This window comes from Symphalangus syndactylus, chromosome 23 (genome assembly GCF_028878055.3).
Source record: "Symphalangus syndactylus isolate Jambi chromosome 23, NHGRI_mSymSyn1-v2.1_pri, whole genome shotgun sequence".
NCBI classification, from domain to species: Eukaryota; Metazoa; Chordata; class Mammalia; order Primates; family Hylobatidae; genus Symphalangus; species Symphalangus syndactylus.
Window position 1 is genome coordinate 60,005,211 of NC_072445.2, and position 16,945 is coordinate 60,022,155.

At 40.5% G+C, this 16,945-nt stretch overlaps 1 protein-coding gene across 1 annotated transcript in view; it reads right to left on the bottom strand.

Moving 5' to 3' along the window:
- SYCP2L (synaptonemal complex protein 2 like) overlaps positions 1 to 16,945 on the bottom strand; it is a 232,546-nt gene that overhangs the window by 16,250 nt on the left and 199,351 nt on the right. Inside the window, exons 28-33 of the mRNA XM_063632394.1 lie at positions 16,756 to 16,857; positions 15,726 to 15,832; positions 13,080 to 13,171; positions 10,573 to 10,672; positions 10,419 to 10,477; positions 8,154 to 8,215 (exon numbers count right to left, since the gene is read on the bottom strand). Coding sequence (XP_063488464.1) covers positions 8,191 to 8,215; positions 10,419 to 10,477; positions 10,573 to 10,672; positions 13,080 to 13,171; positions 15,726 to 15,832; positions 16,756 to 16,857 — 485 coding nt within the window. The 3' untranslated portion in view covers positions 8,154 to 8,190. The remainder of the gene's footprint in view (positions 1 to 8,153; positions 8,216 to 10,418; positions 10,478 to 10,572; positions 10,673 to 13,079; positions 13,172 to 15,725; positions 15,833 to 16,755; positions 16,858 to 16,945) is intronic.

A 16,945-nucleotide genomic window follows, 5' to 3' on the forward strand; every position in this document is an offset into this window, starting at 1 on the left:
AATAATATATATTTAGTACATCATTAAAACATATTTATAGGCTGGGCGCAGTGGCTCATGACTGTATTCCCAGCACTTTGGGAGTCCAAGGTTGGTGGATCACCCGAGGTCAGGAGTTCCAGACCAGCCTGCAACATGGCGAAACACTGTCTCTACTAAAAATATATATAATTGGCCGGGTGTGGTGGGAGGCACCTGTAATCCCAGCCACTCGGGAGGCTGAGGCAGGAGAATCACTTGAACCTCGGAGGAGGAGGTGCAGTGAGCTAAGATCGTGCCACTGCACTCCAGCCTGGGCAACAAGAGCGAAACTCCATCTCAAAAAAACAAAAACATATATACGTATATATGTGTAAATATTTGTATATATTCTTGTGTAAGCATCAGAATAAATCTTTGGAAGAATATACTCTCAACTATCAAGAGGTAGTTATCTCTGGATCATGGATAACAGGAAAGGCTGGGGAGAGGAAAAAATTTAACTCGTTATAAACTTCTATGTTGTTTATTACACAAAAGTAATTCCTTCCTTTTTTTTTTTTTTTTTTTTTTCTTGAGACAGAGTCTCACTCTGTTGCCCAGGCTGGAATGCAGTGGCATGATCTTGGCTCACTGCAACCTCTGCCTCCTGGGTTCAAGTGATTCTCCTGCCTCAGCCTCCCAAGTAGCTTGGACTACAGCCTCGTGCCACCACACCTGGCTAATTTTTTGTATTTTTAGTAGAGACGGGGTTTCACCATGTTAGCCAGGATGGTCTCGATCTCCCGACGTCATGATCTGCCTGCCTCGGCCTCCCAAAGTGCTGGGATTACAGGTGTGAGCCACCACGCCCGACCCCCTATCTTTCAATAAGCTGTAAAAGCACAGAATGGCCTAAGATACAAATTAAATTTACTTTAAATATCACCACACAGAAATAAACCCAGCTGACATTTCTAGAACATCCGTTTAGAATCTAGACCTCTTACTTTGCAGGCAAGTACATAAATACATGCAAACTGTCATCCTCCATAACCGCCCTCCCCCAGCCTGGTTATCTCCACACTTGATCTTAGCCAAAAGGCCTGGGGGCGATAGCCCGATTATCCCATTAGTCACTCCTCATCCTCTTGCTGGCTTCATCTCCCCTACCTGACTTCAACACATTGGAGTAGCCCAAGAAAGTTGTCCTGGGCTGCCTCTCTGTACTGAGTCCCTAGGTCAACTTATCCAGTCTATGTCCAGCCCCCAGCCATGAGCTTCAGTTCCAGATATCCAGTTACCTACATGACAATGCCATTCAGATGCTGAAATCACATATGGAATGCATGTCCTGAATTTCACCTGTCATATCCATCCTCATCTTCCCCCGGCCAATCAACTGGACCTTTCCCAATCTCCTCCACCTCCTTAAGTGACACTGGTTTGCACCCAGCTGCTTAAGCCCCAAACCTAGAAGCTGCCCTTGATCCCACCTTTTCCCACCTGTCACATCCAAGCCATCAGCAATCCTTCCAGATCCTTCTCTACTGCCCATATCATCCAATTCCCCACCCTGAAACATACATGCCTTCGAAAATAGTCCTTTGACTACTACCCATTCATTGCAATTGGAATAAAATCCAAACTCCTTACCATGGCCTGTAAGGTACTGGGTCACCCGCACCATCCCCACCCACACCCTTCCTGACTTCATCTTATGTACTCTGCCCTTGCTCCTTCTACTGGGGCCTTCCCTAAGTTCTTAGAATATACTAAGTATATTAATATACTCAATCTCAGAGCACCTGCCTGGGCCATTCCCTCTGAAATGGGCTTCCTCAGTCTTCCCTGCTGCTGGCTCCAACTCAACCTTCAGATTTCAGCTCAAATGTCACATCCTTAGAGAGGTTTCACTTGGCCTTTCCTCCTTCCACGCTGTGAGTCTCTCTCTTATCTACAGTGTTTTCCTTCTCAGCACTGGCATGAATCCTCATCTGTTTCCTTTATTACCACCACTCAATCCTATAGAATGTACACCATGAGGTCAGGGATCCTGTGGGTATCGTTCTACCCCAGCATCTAAGACAGTCCCTGTCACCTAAAAGACTTAGCTGTTTATTGAGTAATGAGCAGGCACATACTCATATAACATTTCATACAAGGGGGATCGTGTTATATATGCTACTTTGCGATTTTTCACTTACTGTTAAACATCTTCTCAAGTCAGTATCATCTAAATCTTTCTTTGTAGTGGCTACATGGCATATCATATGACTGTATTTAGCTGGGCATCTAGGCACTTTCCATTATCTCCCTATTACGATCAAGTTTGTAATATATATTATCGTATGTATCTTTGCAAGTGTCCAATTTCATCTTTAAGATAATTTCCGGCTGGGCATGGTGGCTCACGCTTGTAATCCCAGCACTTTGGGAGGCCAAGGCAGGTGGATCACAAGGTCAGGAGATCGAGACCATCCTGGCTAACACGGTGAAACCCCATCTCTACTAAAAATACAAAAAAAAATTAGCCGGGCGTGGTGGCAGGCGCCTATAGTCCCAGCTACTCGGGAGGCTGAGGCAGGAGAATGGTGTGAACCCAGGAGGCAGAGCTTGCAGTGAGCCGAGATCATGCCACTGCGCTCCAGCCTGGGCGACAGAGCTGGACTCCATCTTAAAAAAAAAAAAAAAAAAAAAAAAAAAAAAAAAGATAATTTCCTAGAAGGGAAATTATCAGGTCAAAAATAACAAAGCACAGTCTTGTACATGAAAGCAGTTTTTAAAAAAATCACCTACTCCATTTACTCTCAAGTTAAAATTAAACTAAATACATGTTTTGCAAAAATAATTACTATACTCTTCAAGGTAAATAGAATTACATCCTTATAAAAATATACTTGGATATGGTCTGCTTACGAAATCTACTTTAGACCTCGAAATTGAAGAAAATCCCCAAGTGGATATCTGTATAAAAAGCCCTATTATTAAATGCTGTGAGAATGAACAAAATAATATTCAAAGAATCCAACTGGGTGGGAGGGTTGCTGTCCTTAAAAAGACTGCATCTAAGAACAGAATAGTTGGTGGTTGTCTCACACATTCCATACTTATTTACTCTGTGATCCCCCATGACTCTGCCAGAAAACTCACGAAGTGGTAACACCATCAGCTGATGGACCATTCAGCAAAACACAGGGCTCTCAGTGATAACTATAAGCTCCCTCCTTCGAAAAGCTCAGTCAGTTCCATTGGTCTCAGATCCCCTTGCTTTAATAGCTGCTGAACGACAGTCATCATCCCCGACTCCCTCACCTGATGCTGTGTGTACATCTCCTCCTGGACCCTAATCTACTGCTCTTCCCTGCCTTCCCCATTCCCTGAGGTCTTCCTCTCCTGCCCCTACAATCTGTCAGCAGCAAACAAATATCCTCAGCCTCTTCTGGAAGAAAATATTTCCTTTCCTCTTTAACTAAAACATGGCTGGTTTCTGAAGGTATCACCTCCCCTGACACCCTGACTCAACTAAAAGCTTCTTTTCCTCTGAAATCTCACGACTTCCCGGCCAGGCAGAGGGGTAGCATTCTCCTTGCTCCCCACTGCCACACACGGGCATGACTCCGACTCTCACAGAAACCTCCCCGCTGATGTTTATGTCATCCATCTGCATTCTACTATCAACCTCCTGGCCCCTTTGTCCCCTGGGCCCTGGTTTCTATCAGCTTAGCAGTAATTACAACACTGTCATGAAGCATCCGTTTTCAAGCTCTGGCTTCTTGGTTCTTCAACTCCTTCCCTCCTCTAGCAGTTTCTTCAGTGCCACCACAGCTATGTGCACCCCAACCTGTTATCATCATAGATGTCTTGATTCTCAACATCCCACATTCTGACCACATCTTCCTGGCCTTTCGCCATCACTTGTTCTCCTTGCTTACCTGGACAATTTTATCCACTGGAAATGCCCATCCATTGAACCCATTACTTGATAACGGGTCCATCGAAGGAAATGGCTTCAATTTCTCTTTCCCAGTCAGGCTTAAAGTGCATCACTCTAACAACTCCTGAGCAAACACCCTCAATTTCTTGGACTGAGATTGCCTCTGGATTCTGGCAAAACCACTCCCCTAGATGAAGCCTTCTCTCTACTTTCTTTACACCTGAATCTGAGCAGAATTTTGCTGGAGAACAATCATGCAAGAAAGCTCATTACAAACCTCAAAAGGGCACTTAAGGCCAACCAGAAGTTACTAGAATCAGCACTATGCTAACTAGGAAGAAAGAAAAGAAATTATTGTTAATGATTTTAAATGTTTCGCCTTAAGTTCAGTGTTACTGCAGACATTCTATCCCTAATTTTCTAAGAGTTTTATTGTTTATTGGTTGGATTTTACTCACGAATGGGTGCTGAATTTTTATCAAACGTGTTTTCTGAATTTACTAGAATAAGTATGTGGTTATTCTATTGATCGGGTAAAAATAAATTAATAGATTCTTAAATGTTAAACCATCCTTGCATGTATGATATCCATCTACTTCTAATGGTTTTTCTTTTTTTCTCCTCAATACACACACACACACACACACACACACACACCCTCCACCCATACACATAACTAATACTGGTGGAGTATGTTTGCTAAATTTTTAGCATTTTTGTATTTATGTTCATTTGACACTGATCTATAATTTTCTTCTCATGATTGTCCTTGTCCTGTTTTGGTATCAAAGTTATAGAAACTTCCTAAAATAAACTGGGAAGCTTTCTTTTTTCCCCTCCTTGGAATCATTTGTTTATGGATTACTTATTCCTTATAAATTTGATTAAACTTATATTAAAAATATCAGGACCTGATGTATTTTTTATAAATTAAGGATGGACTTTTTATACCACCAATTTAATTCCTTTAATTATGATTCTAGGTAATACATATTCTTCTAGGAAATTGTTCATTTCATCTAAGTTTTCAAATTTATTGACATATTGCTGTTTCTAACATATTCGTACGCTTTTTAAGGCCTCTATGGATTGGTTATTTCTACATTTCAATGATATTCATCTAGAAAATTGTTCATTTCATCTAAGTTTTCAAATTTATTGACATATTGCTGTTTCTAATATATTCTTATGCTTTTTAAGGCCTCTATGAATTGGTTATTTCTACATTTCATTCAAAATTTCAATTGTGCCTTCTCTATCATTTTATTTTCTTGATCAGTCTGAAGTGGAAGTTTGTTTATTGCATCTAGTCTTTCTAAAGAACCAGGTTTGGTTTTACTCCTCCTCCTATGGTTTCATTTTGTTTGTTTCAGATTTGAAACTCATTATTAACTCCCTTCTAATTGCTTTGGACTTGTACCAGCACTCTTTTTTCTAATTTGTTTTTCAGTCATGTTCTATCTACTTTTTCCCCTCTCCTTGTCCTTATACATTAGAATCAGCTGGTCAACTTTCAAAAAATAACCCTGCTGGGGCTTTGGGGAATAAAAATTCTTTTACTAATTTAGGCAGAGTGGACATCTTTATGTTATTCCATCTCCCATCCATTGGTCCTGATTTTAGTGATAATGCATTTAGAATTTCAAGATTAAGCAGAATACTGGCTTTTGGACTGAGATTTATCATACTACAGAGTAACTGGTCGCTACTATTTTATTAGGTTTTATGCAAATTCAAAAACAGATGTAGAATTTTCAAATGCTTTTGGAAATAAAGATAATCATAATGATTTTTCTCCCTAGATCTATTGGTAATTAATGTATTAGTAGATTCTCTAATATCAAACCATCTTTGCATTCCTGGAATAAATCTCACTTGGTCACGACAATATGCTGCTAAATTCTGTTTGCTAATACTTTATTTAGAATTTTGGTGTGGTTGTTGTTGTTGTTGTTATTGTTTTTGTTGTTATTATTATTATTATTGAGACAGAGTATTGCTCTGTTGTCCAGGCTGGAGTGCAGTGGCATGATTTCAGCCCATTGCAAGCTCTGCCTCCTGGGTTCAAGCAATTCTCCTGCCTCAGCCTCCCAAGTAGCTGGGATAACAGACACCCATCACCACGCCTGGCTAATTTTTGTATTTTTAGTAGAGATGAGGTTTTACCATGTTGGCCAGGCTGGTCTCAAACTCTTGATCTTAGGTGATCCACCCGCCTTGGCCTCCCAAAGTGCTGGGATTATAGGCATGAGCTACCACACCCAGCCTAGAGTGGTTATTTTAAGTGAGATTGTTCTGTACCTCTCTTTGCAATTTTTGTTCCATTTTGACATTGTAATGCAAGATTTATGTTAAAATTATGAAATTTTTAATCTTCTATGTGCTAGAATGGTTTGAGCAGCACTAACATTATCCTTCTTTTAAAAAACGAGTAGAATTCCTCTGTAATGTAATCTGGATCATACACATATTTGTAGGGTACTGCTGTGACAACTTTGTCTCTCTCTTCTATGAAGATTTGTCTGCTAAGGTTTCCCATCTATTTAGAAGTCCATTTTGTTAAACTGTATTTTCCTGGAAAATTGCCCAGTTACTCCAGGTTCTCATCAAGACTTGGATGTGCACAGACATCTGCAAGTTAAAATGTTAAATAAACTGTAGTTCCTGTTTGACCCACATATTCTTCCCACTCTGAGTCTTCCTTATCTAACTGGCAACACCATCCATCTCCTTGCAAAAGACAAAAACCTAGGAGACTGACTTCATTCTTCTTCCTTTACCTACTGCTTCCAGCTATCAGCAATTTATTAACTCTAGCTCCAAAGTATATCTGAAATCTCTCTATTTCTCACCACCTCCACTGCTATCCTCCTGCTTAGAACCACCATCTTGGACACAAAAAGCCTACTGGTTGGACTCTCCTCTTCCAGTCTTTATTCCTCCCATCAATTCTTAACATAGCATCTAGAGTAATTTTCTTAAAAATATAAATCAGATTATATTATCCTATTCTATTCCTAGATTAGGATAATCAATACCTTCACCAAAAACCACGTATATTTTCTCTAACCCTTAGTATAAAATTCAAACCCCTCAACATGGCCAATGAAGCCTTACCTCGTTGAGAGTCTACCATCCTCCCAACTTCACTTCAAATAACTGCCTCCCTTACTGTTTCTCAAAGATGACCCCACCTGACCCTGTTACTTTAAACCAAAAGTCTAGTTTCTTCTTATTCTTGAAACCTCATCTTAAATGTCATTGCCTTAGAGAGACCTTTGATGAGCAGCCTATCTTAAGCCGATAATTCATACCACTGATCTCTGCCAAAGCACCTTGTTAATATCCCTCAAAGCACTTGTCATTGTTTTGTTTACTTGCCATTTTTCTATCTTCCTTCAAAAAATGTATCTTTTAATGGGTTGCCTCCATTAAACACGTTTGTGTGTTAACCACTGAACAGGTTGAACACACCTAATCTGAAAATCTGATATTCAAAATGCTCCATAGTCCAAAATTTTTAAAATGTCAATGTCAAAGAAATGTTCACTGGAGCATTGTGAATTTCAGATTTTTGGATTAAGGATGCTCAACCAGTGCATATTCTGCAAATATTCCAGAATTCAAAAACATCTGAAATCCAAAACACCTCTGGTCTCACGCATTTTGGATGAGGGATACTCAACCTGTATCTCTATGTTGATCATAGTGATTGATGCACGGTAAGCATTCAGTTATAAACACTTACTGAAGGAATGACCCACACCCAAAAGGATAATTTCTAAAATGGGAGAAATTGCTATAAAGGAGAAGCTCTGCTGGGCTCGGTGGCTCACGCCTGTAATCCCAGCACTTTGGGAGGCCAGGACAGGCAGATCACGAGGTCAGGAGATCAAGACCATCCTGGCTAACATGGTGAAACCCCATCTCTACTAAAAATACGAAAAATTAGCTGGGCGTGGTGGCGGGCGCCTGTAGTCCCAGCTACTCAGGAGACTGAGGCAGGAGAATGGCGTGAACCTGGGAGGCAGAGCTTGCAGTGAGCTGAGATCATGCCACTGCATCCAGCCAAGATCATGCCACTGCATCCAGCCTGGGTAACAGAGTGAGACTCTGTCTCAAAAAAAAAAAAAAAAAAAAAGGAGAAGCTCCGCTGCAGAGATGTCATATGAACAAAGCATTACAGTATCTTTTAGAGCTTGCCCCCTGCCCTGACCCCAATTCACATCCACTGAACAATGCAAATCTTTGCACCTACCTGAGGGCTGCAATCATAAAAGAAGGCTTTGGCTTTCTTATGAAGTCTGAGTTGAATTGGACCTGGAAGAAATTGGTCTATCTCTTACCATATTCACATTAGGCAATTTAAAAACAAGAACATACATCTAGATATATCTGCATATCAGAGTTATTTCACAGACCATTATATTATTTAATTATAGACACCAACAACCCAGGATATTAACATAAGAGATTAACATGTTCATTTGATTCCATTTTATGCATTCTCTGTCAGTACCACTGGCCCACAACACATGCAGAGGTATTTCATGGGCACCATCAAAACACTGAATCCCTAACTCCTTGTAGTTCTAAGCTAGGGGCTGAAATAATCCAGTCTGAGGGATATTCTTTTCATTTCTTTAACAAAACACATAGGCCATCACTGACATGAAAACATAAGATAAGGACAGACAGGGGATACCTGTTTGACCTTGAATGAGGCTTACTAACCTCTTGTAAGGCCCTTGCACATCAAGCACTCAGCCCAGGGCCAGGCACCCATAAGCACTCAGCGTGAGCTAAGAGAATCACCATCATCCCTCACTGGCAAGCAAGAGGAAAGTTTTCTTAGGTGTTTGGAAGAGAAAAGAACAAACGCAAAACCCCAAGGGAGATATATTTAGGAGATGGTTGTTTTTAAGGTATTTAAATTCACACAGGGACCTGTTATCAAGGGAGATGAATGTAAATAGTAATTAATATCTTACAATGTTTGAAGAGAAAGTTGCCTAACATTGGGGATTTAGTCAAAATAAATGAATCCCCCAGGTTTCGGAAGACTAGGGGATATAATCTTCTCTAGTGCTTAACACGTGTGGCTTTTTATCAGCTGTTCTCAAAGTGTGTCTGGGGAACCCCTAAGAAACCAAAGGTTCTGTGAAGTCAAAATTATTTTGGTAATAATAATAACATTAAGACATTATGTGCTTTTTAAATTCTTATTCCCTCAAAAATGTCCAGGGGAATTTCCCAAAGGCTACATGACTCACAACAGATTAAATTCAGAAATAGATACGAGAATCCGGCTGGCTTCTGTTAAGCCAGACATTAAAGAGATTTGCAAAAACATGAAACAATGCTATTCTTCCCACAGGCTTCTTGTTCTGAAAAGTCTAGTTATTTTTCATAAAAATCTGTTATTTATATCAACACGAAAAGGTTTATCGTTATTTTAAAATAAGTGTATTTTTAAAAATCTGTCTCAATTTTTAATATGAAAAATATTCACAGATAGAATCCACATAAGCAAAAGGTCTTTGGGGATCCTCAATAAATGTTAAATATATAAAGAGGTCTTGATTCTAAGACCTTGGAGAACCACTCACTACCAACCATGGGTATTAAGTGAAGATGGTTTAAAAGGTGTCATCACCTTTAATTATACACAGAGGGAGACGGTGTGTGAGGGATTATGGAAATAGTTCATACAGTCATCATCATTAACTGTGTTAACTGGAGTAAAAGTCAGGATGGATAACTCAAATTTTAAAAGATTTTTTTTTTTTGCTTTGAAATATATGCATGACCAGAAGAATATCCTTCCTAAAACCATGTGCCTTAAATTTCCATGAAAGCAGCTGATTCTCAATTGGAAGATAAAGCTTTAACTATTATAAATTTATATGGGGATTCCTTTTGATTATTCGAGTGGGAAAGAACACTAGAATTTTCCCACAGGGCAGAAGTAGAGGATCCAGACTCAACTCTCCCCTTCCTTGGGCTCCGGAAGATGGGAGGATATCCCAAATGGATAGAAAGAGCTGCCCCAGAGGATGCATTGATGAATTACAGTGCAGGGAGCCACAGCAGGATCAACCCATTTGTTGTATTAAAAAATGTGTAAATTAGTAAAACAGAATATAGTCTATCAAAACCACAATTTTGTATATAACTGAACATTTGTATAAAACTGAAAACTGTTTACTTAGAAACCTATACATTTTTCTCAAAATCTAACCATTTTAATTTTTTAAAATACTGCTTAAAAATAAAAAAATCAGGATTTTAAAAAAACACAGAAAATTGGACATCAGGCTTTTCAAGATTTACGCTTCTCAAATGGTATCATTAGCCGCACTCTGTCCTCAGGGAGGTGCCACAGAAGTGGCCACTTCAAAAGATGCAGCTATTTCATTAGTTATGGGGGTAATTTTACCGTCACCAACTGCCCATTCTCTAGCTAAAGCATTACCTCATACTTCGACCAAGATTCTTCTAGAAAGAACACTTTTCAAAGTACCTCAGCACTTGCAGATCATGGAAAGACTGCAGATCAGCAGACTGTTTCCCCCAGAATTCCTAAGATTGAACAAAAGTTTTGTTTAAGTAGTTAGCGTTATTTTTCCCTGGGAAAGATCCGAAGTCAGAAAATGTTCCAGACAAAACGAACTTACCAGAACCTCCCTCTCAAGGTGTTCCAGGGCCTGAATATCCTTCTTAAGACTGCTCAACTCTTGAAGAACCAAATTTTGAAAGCTCTCTAGTTTATTGAGTCTAATAAACATAAAAGCAGTAAATATCATTGGGACAGCTTGGATGTGACAGCAGACTTTCTTAATAAGTCATCTGATTACAAGGATACTTCAGACTCTTCTCCAGACATTTCTTGTCATGGGAACATGTGGTGTCTCCTTTCTCTTCCCTCCCCTCCCTGCGTGCTCATCCCCAACCTGGAAACCTCACTATGCAAACTCTCAGGTCATCTTTTTTTTTTTTTTTTTTTTTGAGATAGAGCTTCGCTCTTGTTGCCCAGGCTGCAGTGCGATGGCGCGATCTCAGCTCATTGCAACCTCCACCTCCCAGGTTCAAGTGATTCTCCTGCCTCAGCCTCCAGACTAGCTGGGATTACAGGCGCGTGCCACCACGCCCAGCTCATTTTTTTGTATTTTTAGTAGAGACAGGGTTTCACCATGTTGGCCAGGCTGATCTCAAGCTCCTGACCTCAGGTGATCCGCCTGCCTCAGCCTCTCAAAATGCTGGGATTACAGGCGTGAGCCACCGTGCCTGGCCTCAGGTCATCTTTCAACAGCAGCACAGAGGAAGCTGATTTTTTTTTTAGTAGAGAACAACAGGACAGATGACTCCAGGGAAGATGAGACTGAGGCTCCCCATCCCTTCCTACCTTCCACTTGCTCCCCTTTCTCTTGCATTAAGCTGGCTCTGAACCCTGTGGTCAGGAATGAGCTAATACACTCTTTTCCCACATCTACATTTTAGCGCTAACATTTCTAAGAGTCACCATTCTTTGTCTAATGGTCATATTTGCTTATTTGTTATTTTCTTATTTGCTTGCTTATAGTTTGCCTTCTCTATTAGGTCAAATATTTCAATGAAAAGCACCTAAAACTCGTCCTCACCTCACTCTCATACCAAGCACAGGGCCTGGTATCCGACGTTGCCCAGTGTGCATTTGCTGAGTGAATACACAGATAACTGTGTACCCCTGAAAGAGCATGCGAATTCCACAAATCCAAAGTCCTTCGTGGGCTTGCTTTGACATTCAAAGGACATTGCATGCACACCAGACTTTGAAAAATAGTAAAAATTTCTATTCAAATAATGTATTCCATCCTAAGAAAATTTCTGTCTCAGTTAAGCAAATCAACTTGCCTTTCCTTTCTTCACTTCCTTCATTTACAGGCCATTCTCTCCAACAAGGAACAATTTCTACTCTCACCTTCCCTGTGCCATTCAAATCTTTGTTTCTAAAACCTCACTCAGGAAGCACTTCTATTGTAGTCACTCTGAATTAACTCAAATCACTACAGAAACCCATCCCTCCACTCCCCTTCCTCATCCCTCTGAAATCCTGGCACCATTGTATTTCTTGTTACATGGTCATAAGGGTGTGTGTGTGTGTGTGTGTGTGTGTGCACATGCAAATATGTGTATTGTATGTGTATGATGTTTTCTTTTTTTCTTTGAGACAGAGTTTTGCTCTTGTTGCCCAGGCTAGAGCACAATGGCATGATCTCAGCTCACCGCAACCTCCGCCTCCCAGGTTCAAGCGATTCTCCCGCCTCAGCCTCCCGAGTAGCTGGGATTACAGACATGCACCACCACGCCTGGCTAATTTTGTATTTTTAGTAGAGACAGGGTTTCTCCATGTTGGTCAGGCTGGTCTCGAACTCCCGACCTCAGGTGATCCACCCAACTCAGCCCCCCAAAGTGCTGGGATTACAGGCGTGAGCCACCACACCCAGCTGGTGTTTTCTTACTGTGGTAAAATGCACATAACATAATATTTACCCTTTTAACCATTTTTAAGTATAAAATTCAATGGCGTTAAGCACATTCACAATGTTTTGTAACCATCATCACTATTCATTTCCAGAACTCTTCCATCAACCCAAACAGAAACTCTGTACCCATTAAACAACAGCTCCTCTTTTCCCCAACCTTTGGCAACCTCTGTTGCACTCTCTGCCTCTATGAATTTGACTATTCTAGGTACACCTTATATAAGTGGAATCATAACATTTGTCCCTTGTTATCTGGCTTCATTCCTTTAGCATAATGATTTCAAGGTTCATCCACGGTATAGCATGTGTCAGAATTTAATTCTTTTTTAAGGCTGAATAACAGACCACTGTATGGATATTTAGCCAGCATTTTTAACATATATATCCATGCTTGCCTTGTCTTCATAGCTGGATAATAATTTTTTTAAGAAGAGCATTTTAGTATGATGGTAGACCATGAAGAGGCTTAAGAAGGACATTTAGTTCAAACCCTTATCATATGAATGAAGAACCAGAAACCCAGAAGGGTTAAATGATGTATCAATCCTCACATCTGCTCAGGCCCCAACTCCTCAGGGCCCTAGCACAGTGGTCATGAGATAAACGTTGTTGGTGAGTGATCATACTTCCATGACCTTGTTTTGAAACCTAAAACTTACCTGAACAGTTGCATCTGGTTTAAAAGTTTTATTAGGCAATCCGGTGCTTTCTTTGCATTTTCTGAATTAAGTGGACGCTTTCTGTACCTAAGCTAAATCATAACAACAATAACAAGATGATCACATTTGAGTTTAATATAATTACATAAGTTGAGTATATGCTTTGTGTTAAAAAGATGCTGCCAGCATGTAATAATATTCATAGCAAACGTGAGTGCTAAACAAGTGTGATCAGGCATCATCCTATACACCTATCAGGTATTACCCCAGGTTCAGGACCAATACAGAACAAGCTGAAATAGAAAAATTTACACTTACGCTACCTGATATAGTTTGCATATTTGCCCCCACCCAAATCTCATGTTGAAATGTAATACCCGATATTGGAAGTGAGGCCTGGTGGGAGGCGTTTGGGTCATGGGGGCGGATTCCTCATGGCTTGGTGCCACCCTCACAACAGCGAGTCGTGACACCTGGTTGTTTGAAAGTGTGTGGCACCTCCCTGCCTCTTGCTCCTGCTCTCCGTATGTGACACACCTGCTCCCCCTTGGCCTTCCACCATGAGTAAAAGCTCCCTGAGGCCTCCCCAGAAGCCAAGCAGGTGCCGGTGCCATGCTTCCTGTATGGCCTGCAGAACCTTGAGCTAATTAAACCTCTTTTTTTGAAAAAAAAATAATAATAATAATAATAATAAATTATCCAGTCTCAGGTATTTATTTATAGCAATTCAAGAATGGCCTAATATGCTACCAATACACATAATGAATACTATGAATAAATTTCTATTACTAATTGGCTTACATTAGTATCACAGAAAATAAGACTGGAGATCTTTAGTTAAATGAATATTGGTTAGAGTAATATACTTTTCTCAAATGTACTAATAAATAAGTCATTTGGGATTATAAGTAACAGGACAAAAAAGGAAAAGACTGAAATGGTTCCAATATTCGTCTTGTAGACAAGATTTTGGGATGGGCTATATGCACAGTGTCTCAAAGGTCTGCCACCACTCAGCCGACCACCAACCCACAGTCCACCTCCATCTTTGTCTCAGATTGCTCTTTTTAAAAAAAAATAGAGACAGGGTCTTGCTCTGTTGCCTAGGCTGGAGCACAGTGGCATCATCATAGCTCACTGTAACCTTGAACTGCTGGACTCAAGGAATTCTCTTACCTCAGCTTCCTGAGTAGCTGGGACTACACGTGTATGTCACCATGCCTGGCTAATTTTTAAAAACATTTTTTGTGGAGACAGGGTCTCACTATGTTGCACAGGCTGATCTTGAACTCCTGGCCTCAAGCGATTCTCCCCCCTTGGCCTCCCAAAGTGCTGGGATCCACAGGCATGAATCACCATGCCCGGCCCCAGACTCCTCTCTAGCCCACTTGGTTCCCTCCTTCCCCTCCTCCTTGTCTATCACTGTGACCAAATCATTGCTTTCTGGTAGTTCAGTTGTCTGAAAATGCTACCAATGAAACCAATGATTTACACATAGGTCCACTTGGTCCCACTGGGGTAAATGGACATGGAATAGCTGTCTTACAAATACAAACCACAATTCACAAAGACTGAAAAGCAGTGACCACAGCTAAGACAAATACCCCTCCCCAAACATTTAGAAGCACTTTCACATATGAAGGTTAACAACAGCATTGATAAGTAATATGAACTTGTTACTTTAAATTCATAATGAACTACCTTCTCCTTCTTTCCTCTTTTTCAGCTTTGTTGAAGTATAATTGACAAATAAAAATCAGGCCAGGTATGGTGGCTCACACCTGTAATCTCAGCAGTTTGGGAGACTGAAGCAGGAGGATCACCTTAGGCCAGAGGTGTAAGACCATACTGGGCAACACAGAAAGACCCTATCTCTACAAAAAATTTTAAAAAATTAGCCAGGTGTGGTGGCATGCACCTGTAGTCCCAGCTACACGGGAGGCTTAGGTGGGAGGATCACTTGAGCCCAAGAGTTCAAGGTTAGAGTGAACTATGATTTCACTGCTGCACTCCAGCCTTGGCAACAGAACAAGATCCTATCTCTAAAAAACTAAAAACAAAAGTGTTATGTATTCAAGGTATACAGATGATTGATATACATATAAACTGTGAAATGATTACCACAGGCCAAGCTTGGTGGCTTACACCTGTAATCTCAGCACTTTGGGAGGCCAAGGCAGGTGGATCACTTGAGCCCAGGTGTTTGAGACCAGCCTAGGCAACATAGTGAGACCTCATCTCTACTTAAAAAAAAATTTTTTTAATGATTACCACAATCAAGCAAATTAACATATTCATTACTTCACATAGTTATCTTCTTGGGGGGTGGTAGGAATACTTAAGATATACTCTCTTAGCAAATTTCAAGTATACAGTACATTATTACTAACTATAGTCACCATGCTGTATCTTAGGTCTCCAGAACTTACTAACTTGTAACTGAAAGTTTGTATGCTCCATCCAACATCTCCCATTTCCTCTAACCCTGACCGCTGGTAACCACCCTTCTACTCCCTGTTTCTGAGTTCAACTTTTTTTAGATTTCAATATAAGTGAGACCATGCAGTACTGTCTCGCTTATTTCACTTAGCATAATGTTCTACAGATTCATAACGCTCTAGTTTTTTAAGTTTTGTGGACTATTACCTCGTATTTTCTTTTCAGTTTTCTAGTGAAGTTTTCAAAGGTTGGGAGAATGGCAGAACCGTTCAAGTTCTCTGGCACAACTTCTAGGGATGAAGTGGAAATTCCTTCTGGAAAACAAAAATAAAACATTGAATAAAACTAACAAAGCGTTCAAAGTAGACTTGCTCAATTCATCAGTTGCCCAGAGGATGAGTTATTTGGAAGCAAAGATGCGAACCATGGAAGCCCCGCTGACTGCCCGGACATGACCTCACTCTCTGGCAAGTGCTCATTTCTTCCAAACCTTCCCAGCGCTTTAAATCGGGGCAACTGACATTTTGTCTAAGAAGCAGGCCAAGGTGTTGTAAGAGGTTCTAAGGAGGACATACGGCTAGGGTATTTCTCTGGTGTAACCACTTCTGGGTGCCAGTCTTCAGAGGGCTTGTAAGGGGTCTGGTGCTGTTCTGAGGGATCTGCAAGCATCAATTCTCTTAAGTCTCACAAAAATGGTGTGAAGTAGGTACTGTCAGGATTCCTGTTTAACAGAGCTCGCATAAGTTTTGCATGCTCATACCAGCAGCTCCTGGATTCAAATCCAGGCTGTCTGGAATCAATGCTTTCAAATCTGTTGGGTTGGAGCCCTTTGTTTCAAAATGTGTGGTACCATTTGTCCAGAAGGCCAGCCTCAAACATGCAGACATTCCAGATCATTCTTCTTAATCGGTATAGCTATTTCTCACACAAAAATTTGGTTAATAACTATCAACTAGATCAGAGACCTACAACTTTAGGAACCCTTGGGCCCTGAATATTGCCAGAAGGAAGAGTTAAGAGGAAGAAATAAAAATGCTAGGGGATAATGGCACTTGCTTTTACCTATAATTTGTGCAACAATTTACTTGTCTCCGAAAGCACAAAAGCTTAGTTTTTTGGATTTTGTAGCTACTATGATCTTAAAACTATACCTCCCTTGTAATTCATGTTGTTACATCCTGTGCTGACCCATTTATCCCACTCCTACTTGAACCATTGGCTGGGTGCATGATGTTACCTGGCAACTCTCTTTCTTCTGTTATTGAGAAAGGGGATCCCGGAGCAATCTCTTCCTCCAATCTTGATTGTTTTGACTTAGCAAAACTACCTTCGGGTGTATCTAAAGGCAAAGAGAGCACGTTTCCTTTTGACCCGAAATTATCTTGTTCATTTTTTGGCAGTTAATATCTAACTTTGATGAGTACCAT